Here is an 8,188-nt window from a genome sequence, read left to right on the forward strand (position 1 = left end):
ACTACCACTCCTCCTCTCCTTCCAGATCCTTACAGGGGTGAACTGACTGAAAGGAAAGTCAAAAAGCAAGTATGTATGGCCTTTAAGTTCAATATTGCCAGCCTGCTGAATTAAAATGCAGTCACATTATACTTTGCTTATTCATGTATAATGTGTGCGAGGTTTATATCATTTAAGTACCTAAAAACATCAATTAATGCAACATTTTCTCACCAGCCAAATGCTTCCAAAACCCATCAACTTTTCTACAAACCCTTCGAGGTCTTAATTATTTCTTTCTCCTTCTTCTGCCTCTGCTGCGCTCTGTGATACAAATTTTCCTTGCGGGGCACCTGGGTGGCGCAGTCGGTTAAGCGTCCGACTTCAGCCAGGTCACGATCTCGCGGTCCGTGAGTTCGAGCCCCGCGTCGGGCTCTGGGCTGATGGCTCAGAGCCTGGAGCCTGTTTCCGGTTCTGTGTCTCCCTCTCTCTCTGCCCCTTCCCCGTTCATGCTCTGTCTCTCTCTGTCCCAAATAAATAAATAAACGTTGAAAAAAAAATTAAAAAAAAAAAAAATTTTCCTTGCTTCTGCTTTAAAACTTTGGCAAGTCTGTTGAGGAATGTGCCCCCAGTCACTTCCAGGATGTGTGATCAGTGCCTTCCCCCCTGGTTTAATGCTCTGCTGAAACCATCCTGAAAGTTTTCAGAATTTAAACAAAGAGCCCCCTATTTTCATTTTGCCCTTACTCTCCATGGGCCCAGCAGTAGCATCAATCGAGGCTTGTCCTCACAAGTGTCCATGTACCTGTGATGAAACTATTTGGCATTCAAAGCCACCACCTGTAACTGAACACCAGTACGATGACCCCAAAGTGGCTGGATCCACCAGATTGCAGCTCTTTTTATTCCAGTACATTCCTACAGGGACATCTCACAAACAAAGAAATCATTTGAGATATCTCCCACCTTGGAGACCAACCAGAGACAAATACATTTAACACCCAGAGTAAACACTCCAATCAAAAGTACACAGACTTTCATGATCTTGGTAGCATTCTCAAGCATTCTCACTGGGATTGATAATCCTGTGTTTTCTCAGGTCCAGTACCATTGTTTGTTTCTGAAATCAGGCTCTTTCAATAGATGAAATCATACCTCTTTCAATAGATGTATATGTTTAAAGTGATCGTTTCTCTCTCTCTCTTTTTTTTTTTTTTTCAAAAAGCTGTTACTAAGTCAAGGATGTGTATAAGAATTTCATTCACTGTCTCTCCTGTTCCTTGCCTCACATTTGTTCTTCACTCACCTTGAACTGGGATTCCGTTCCTTGAAGTCATTAAAAATGCCCTTTTCGAGGGCATCAACTTCCAACTCTGCCTGCAGTTCACCTTCAGTTTACTTGACCTTGCAGGAGCTTCTGCCAAAACTGACCTTCCCCTCTTCCTTAAACCCTATCTTCTTTTGGCCTCCAACCTACTACAGACCCCCATTCCCCCTGTGTCACGGCAATTTGGTCACTCTCTGCGGGTTATCCTAGCGCACCTTAGGAACTGATTTCCTATGGAAAGCCCAAGATGGCCCAGGAGCATTCTCATGGGGAAAAGGGGGAAGCAGTGTACTTTCCCAAAAAGCTACCTTGAAAAAAAGAGAAGCAACCTAAAGTATATTGAACTGAGAGCAGACACTTGGGTTTTCCACATCGTGTTCCCAATGCTTCCTTGTTAACGTTATGAATCCTAATTGAGATATTGATATAAAAAGGCATCACATATATGGGACATGAATACGTGGGGTTGTGGAACGAGTGGAATCTCTGGTGGCCAAAATAAAACCAGCAGAAGTTTAATAGGGATAAATGTAGGACCCTGCACTTTCCCCCCCAAAATCCATCTGCAAGTATGGGATAAGCTTGGCGAAGGTGGAAAAGATATTATGGTTCCTTGTGATAGGTATACACAATATGAAAACAGTACTCTGAAAAAAGTTACCAGATCTAAGGTTGAATTAATAATGCCATGTTATTGAAGACAGAAGAGAGGGCACCTGGGTGACTCAGCTGGTTAAGCATCTGACTTGGTTTCAGGTCATGATCTCACAGTTTGTGGGTTTGAGCTCCGCGTTAGGCTCTGGGCTGATAGTTCAGAGCCTGGAACCTGCTTCAGATTCCGTGTCTTCCTCTCTCTCTGACCCTCCCCTGCTCACGTTCTATCTCTCTGTCTCTCAAAAATAAAAAAACGTTAAAAAAAAAAAAAAAGACAGAAGAGGACCCTTAGCATCCGCAAATGTGATCATTATAATTTAGCTATGCACAAGATATTCGAAAGCCATTCTGCACTGGACTGTGCAAAAGGAGTTGAGAATTACAATAGTACTTCTCCAGCTTTTACATGCATAGATCACCTGGAGATCACCTTAAAAATGCAGACTCCCACTGCAGATCTGAGGTGGGTCTGGGATGCTTCATGGCTGAGCATCTCCGGGGCTGCTGTTCTGGATTCAAGAGATTAAATGATCTCTTGGGTTGTTTCTAGCCTTCATACCACTCTGGGGTTGGCTAATTCAGCCAAGCCTTGGCATAAAGATCAGCAGACTAATTGGTAAGATCATGTTTCCTCCAGCAGTTTTCTGTCACTACTTCAACAGAACCCCAGACTCCCCATCCTGCATTCACGTCTTGGAGACGCTGAGCAGCTATTTCTAGAGGGAATGGGTGCTTCAGTTAAACAATGGCTTTTGGCTTACTGTAAAGAGAAGCAGAATCTTCAAGAGTTCCCCAACTGAAGACACAACAGATGAACAAAAAAGTTCAAATGAGCATCAACCAGTGAAAGCTATTAAAGCAAACCAGTGGCTTGATTTCTCTGCCCTGTTCCATGCGAATAATCTGCCACTGGCCTGCTTCAGTCATATTGCAAACGATATGTTGAAGACACAGTGAAATGCTTACAATATAATGTTAAAATTTTAAAGAAGAGGGGGGCCTGGGTGGCTCAGTCAGTTAAGCGTCTGACTTCGGCTCAGGTCATGATCTCACTGCTCGTGAGTTAGAGCTCCGCATCGGGCTCTGTGCTAACAGCTTGGAGCCTGGAGCCTGCTTCAGATTCTGTGTCTACGTGTCCCTCTGCCCCTCCTCTGCTCAACCTCTGTCTCTCTCTCTCTCTATCAAATATAAATAAACATTAAAAAATTTTTTTTAATTTAAAAGAAGGATATTTACTTGGCATGGTCTAACTCTGATGGAGAGTCACCCTCTAAGCCTGAATCCTGCAGGTTACTGGGCACCCTGACCAGGTGTCTTTTCACAGAGGCCTGTGGGGAGGGCTTTGCACAAGGTGGGGAGGGGTGGGTTGGAGAGGACAGTGTGACATCTCTTCCCTGGCTGCCTTGGAACCTTGCATTTGAGCTTCCGGGAGAAAATGTAGGCCTAGGTGACAGAAGGATCAGGAAGAGTTTTCAAGAGCACCTCCGAAGGCACAGGCAGGGCCATTCAAAGAAGGTGGGGCCAGCTCCCCATTCCGGTGAAGAAAACAGGTGGAGATAGGTAGGGAAGGTCAAGGAGACACAGTTCATCACTACAGCAGTACCCTTTTTTGAAAAAAGTTTATTTAGTTTGAGAGAGAGAGTGTGTGTGTGCATGAGCAGAAAAGGGGCAAAGATAGAGGGAGAGAGAGAATCCCAAGCAGGCTCCACGCTCAGTGCAGAGACTGACATGGGGCTCAATCTCATGAATCACGGGATCATGGCCCGAGATGAAATCAAGAGTCAGATGCTTAACTGACTGAGCCACCCAGGTACCCCATATTAACCCTTTACTTTTTAAGTTCTTCTCTATATTGTATTTTATCATGATATTACAGGCAAGGAAAATTTACTTTATTTCTACATGTTAGTAACGAGGAAATCAGAACCCAGATTCTGGGTTAATAGACTACTACTCTCAAATAAACCACATTGATATATATCTTCTGTAGCACATTTTCTTTTAGAACAAATGAGTAAAAACCAAATGGCCCATCTTTACTCTCCACTGTGGCTTACACAGGTTTCCCATTCTAAGTATCTTGGTTCAAGCTCAAGTTGCAGGGTCCACACAGTTTTCCGTTTCCTCAGCCCTCACCTTCTCGGTCCTTCCCTCCTCTTCCCACACCTTAGCACAGACCTCCCTCTGTGTTTCCTCCACACCTCTGGCTCTCTCTCCAAAGAAGTTGGCAAGTTCAGGGGGCCTCATTTGTGTCAGGAGAATGTTAGCCATTCTTCCAACTTCTGGGACCACGCTCCCAGGCTGCCAATACAGCACTTCTTTAAACGTGGTGTTCATTTCCTCGTGGGGATTGCATTTCCCAGAGTTCCCTTTCACTTGCATATGCTGACAATTAGTCAAACTGAGGATCTAAACTGAAGTTTGACTCACGATGAACATCTACTTAAGTATAAATGGTAACAGGTCTAATATCTGAAATTTACTTTAAGATACTTCAGTATAAAGACTGAGACAGTGTGTGTGTGTGTGTGTGTGTGTGTGTGTGTGTGTGTGTCTTAGGTTAAACTACCCAGATGCAGCTAGTGTTAAAGTTGGTGAGGTTCCTCTGGGGGGTAGTCAGCTTGTACTCCAGTCAGGAAGACTGCTCATATTCCAGAGGTGCCCATCATAGATAGTGTTCTGTTATCTGTTTCCATCAACACCAGCATTTTGCTAATTAACAAGAAGTATATCAGAAATGGACAGAAAACTAGTGGGTTGCTAATGGCATGATAGGTAATAGAAATGGACTCTCAGGGCTCCTGGGTGCCGAGTCAGTTGAGTATCCAACTCTTGAATTCGGTTCCGGTCATGATCCCAGGGGTGTGGAAAACATGCTCCGCGTGGAGCCTGCTTGAGATTCTCTCTCTCTGCCCCTCTCCCTTCTCCCACTTATGCACATGCACGCTCGCTCTCTCTTAAAAAAAAAAAAAAAAAGCAAGCAAGCAAGAAATGGACTCTCACTGGTGGTGAGAGGAATCTATAAAAGTTAAAACATTTTAAGAGAGACTTCTGGCAATGGCACAATAGAGAGGTTGACAAATCCTCCCCCGAAAAAAAAATATGTAATTGGACAAAATGTTTAAAAACAACTGTTTTAGGACTCTGAAATCAACCAAAGACCAACAACAAATTGAGGAGTTGTTCTTTATGAAAAGCTGCCAGGGTTTCAGGTTAAGACCAGCGGGCAAGATCAGCCTTCTGCCCGGGCTGCTGAACCCTTACCCAGCTCTTCACCACCATGGTAGATTACCAGGGCAGTGCAAGCCTGGGCATCAGCAGCTTCACTGCTAGGGACTGACGGCTGACCCCATTTGGAGCAGAGAGTGGAAACACAATGATGTTGTCATAAAAATAGTAAATTCAACAGAAAACATATAAATGAATGGGGATTGTTTGAGGTTTTGCTGGCGTGTGATTGCAGTCCCCGAAATGCAAGCTACATTGAGCTGACCAGCCAAACACCTAACAGGGATGTCCCGGAGACATGAGTGCAAAGGAGGACTTGATCAGCTCTCCATACGTCCCAGATTTTTTTATTCGCAAAGAAGAAAATACTTAAGAAAATAATTTAACAAAAGAAATTTAAGACCAACACACTGCCAACTACAAAACATTTCTGAGAGAAATTAAAGAAGACCTAAATGAACAAAGAGACGGTTCATTTTTTTTAAGTAGACTTCATGCCCAGTTCAGACCCCAATGCAAGACTCAGACTCACAACCCTGATATCAAGACCTGAGCTGAGATCAAGAGTTGGACGCTTAACCAACTGAGCCACCCAGGCACCCCTGAAGAGATGTTTTTTATTCATAGATAGGAAGACTCAATACTATCAGACAGCAATTCTCCCCAAATTCATCTTTAGATTCAATCCACTTCTTATCAAAATCTCAGCTGTCATCTTTTGTAGAAATTGACAAGCTGTGGGGTGCCTGGGTGGCTCAGTCGGTTAAGCATCTAACTTCGGCTCAGGTCATGATCTCGCAGTTCGTGAGTTCGAGCCCCACATCGGGCTCTGTGCTGACAGCTCGGAGCCTGGAGCCTGCTTCAGATTCTGTGTCTCCCTCTCTCTCTCTGCTCCTCCCCCACTCACACTCTGTCCCTCTCTCTCAAAAATAAATAAGCATTTTTAAAACTTTAAAAAAATAAAAAGAAATTGACAAGCTGTTACTAGTGGAAATGCAAAGGACCTGAAACTCTCAAAGCAATTTAGAAAAAGTAAACAAAATTGAATGTCTTACACTACAGATTTCAAAATTTACTATAAAATGAAAGTAATCCAGACAGCATGGTGTTAGCATGGGAAAATACATATGAATCAATGGAACGAAATACAGTCCGGAAATATACACTCATACGTACGGCAAATTGATTTTTGGCAAAATGCCAAGGCAACTTTGTCTTTTCAACAAATGTTTGGGACTGTTGTATATCCATATGCAAAAAACAAATTTAGATACTGTCTCCTCACTGTACATAAAAGTTAACTCAAAATGGATCATAGACCTAAATGTAAGAGCTAAACGTTAAAACTTCTAGAAGAAAATAGAGGAGAAAATCTTTGTGACCTTGGATTGGGCAAAGAATTCTTAAAAATGACACCGAAAGAACAATCCATAAGAGGAAAAAAAAAAGATAAAATGGACCTAAAATAAAATTTTAAAAACTTTGGCGATTCAAAACACACTATTAAGAAAATCTAGGGGCTGGGTTAAATGGGTGATGGGCATTAAGGAGGGCACTCGTTGGAATAAACACTGAGTGTTATATGTAAGTGATGAATCACTGCGTTCTGCTCTCAAAGTCAAGACTACACTGTATGTTAACTAACTTGAAAATTAAAAAAAAAAAATTTTGGGGGCGCCTGGGTGGCGCAGTCGGTTAAGCGTCCGACTTCAGCCAGGTCATGATCTCACGCTCCGTGAGTTCGAGCCCCGCGTCAGGCTCTGGGCTGATGGCTCAGAGCCTGGAGGCTGCTTCCGATTCTGTGTCTCCCTCTCTCTCTCTGCCCCTCCCCCGTTCATGCTCTGTCTCTCTCTGTCCCAAAAAATAAATAAACGTTGAAAAAAAAAATTTTTTTTTAAATAGCTAGGGGCACCTGGTTGACTCAGTAGAGCATGTGATTCTTGATCTCAGTGTTGTAAATTTGAGTCCCATGTTGGGTGTAGAGACGACTTAAAAATAAAATCTTTAAAAAAATAAAGACAATAAAAACCAAAGACAAGTAATAAGCTGAGAAAAAATACTTTCAAATCACATTTCTGATAAAAGACTTGTATCCGGAAAATATGAAGAACTTTTATAACTCAATACTCCAAAAACAGAAAAACCCAATAAAAACTGGGCAAAACGCTGGAACAGGTATTTCACCACAGAAGGTATATGAATAGCTAGGAAGCACATGAAAAATTCTCAATGTCATTAATTATGAGGGAAATGCAAGTGAAAGCACAGGATACCAGTTCACAGCCACAAAAATGTCTCCAATCAGAAAGACAGACGATGTGCAGTGTTGGTAAAGATGTAGGGGAGCTGGAATTCTCATACACCACCGGTAGAAATGTAGAAATGGTGCAGCCACTTTGGAAAATAATCTCAGTCTCTTTAAAAAGTTAACATAGGGGCGCCTGGGTGGCGCAGTCGGTTAAGCGTCCGACTTCAGCCAGGTCACGATCTCGCGGTCTGTGAGTTCGAGCCCCGCATCGGGCTCTGGGCTGATGGCTCAGAGCCTGGAGCCTGTTTCTGATTCTGTGTCTCCCTCTCTCTCTGCCCCTCCCCCGTTCATGCTCTGTCTCTCTCTGTCCCAAAAATAAAATAAACGTTGAAAAAAAAAAATTTAAAATAAAATAAAAAAAAAATAAAAAAAAAAAAAGTTAACATAAACTTCCCATATGACCTATATTCCGCTCTTAGCAATTTCACTCAGGAGACAGGAGGACTTGAATGCTCATGTTTATAGCATTATTCCTAATAGCCCCAAAATAGAAATAATCAAAATTTCCACCAACTGGTGACTGGATTTAAAAAAAAAATGTGGCTATGGGTGGCTCAGTCAGTTGAGCCTGATGGCTCCTGATGGGTGAGCCTAGGTGGCTCAGTCAGTTGAGCGTCCGACTCTTGATTTGGGCTCAGGTCGTGATCCCAGGGTCGTGGGATAGAGCCCTGCGCTGGGCTCCTCGCTAAGCA

General features: G+C 43.0%; 1 protein-coding gene across 1 annotated transcript in view; it reads right to left on the reverse strand.

The window, feature by feature from the left end:
- LAMA1 (laminin subunit alpha 1) overlaps nt 1-4,297 on the reverse strand; it is a 152,009-nt gene extending 147,712 nt beyond the window's left edge. The window contains exons 1-2 of the mRNA XM_032595339.1: nt 4,097-4,297; nt 3,268-3,403 (exon numbers count right to left, since the gene is read on the reverse strand). Coding sequence (XP_032451230.1) covers nt 3,268-3,403; nt 4,097-4,297 — 337 coding nt within the window. The remainder of the gene's footprint in view (nt 1-3,267; nt 3,404-4,096) is intronic.
- Nucleotides 4,298-8,188: the final 3,891 nt, after the last annotated feature.

The sequence above is a fragment of the Lynx canadensis genome, chromosome D3 (assembly GCF_007474595.2).
Source record: "Lynx canadensis isolate LIC74 chromosome D3, mLynCan4.pri.v2, whole genome shotgun sequence".
NCBI classification, from domain to species: Eukaryota; Metazoa; Chordata; class Mammalia; order Carnivora; family Felidae; genus Lynx; species Lynx canadensis.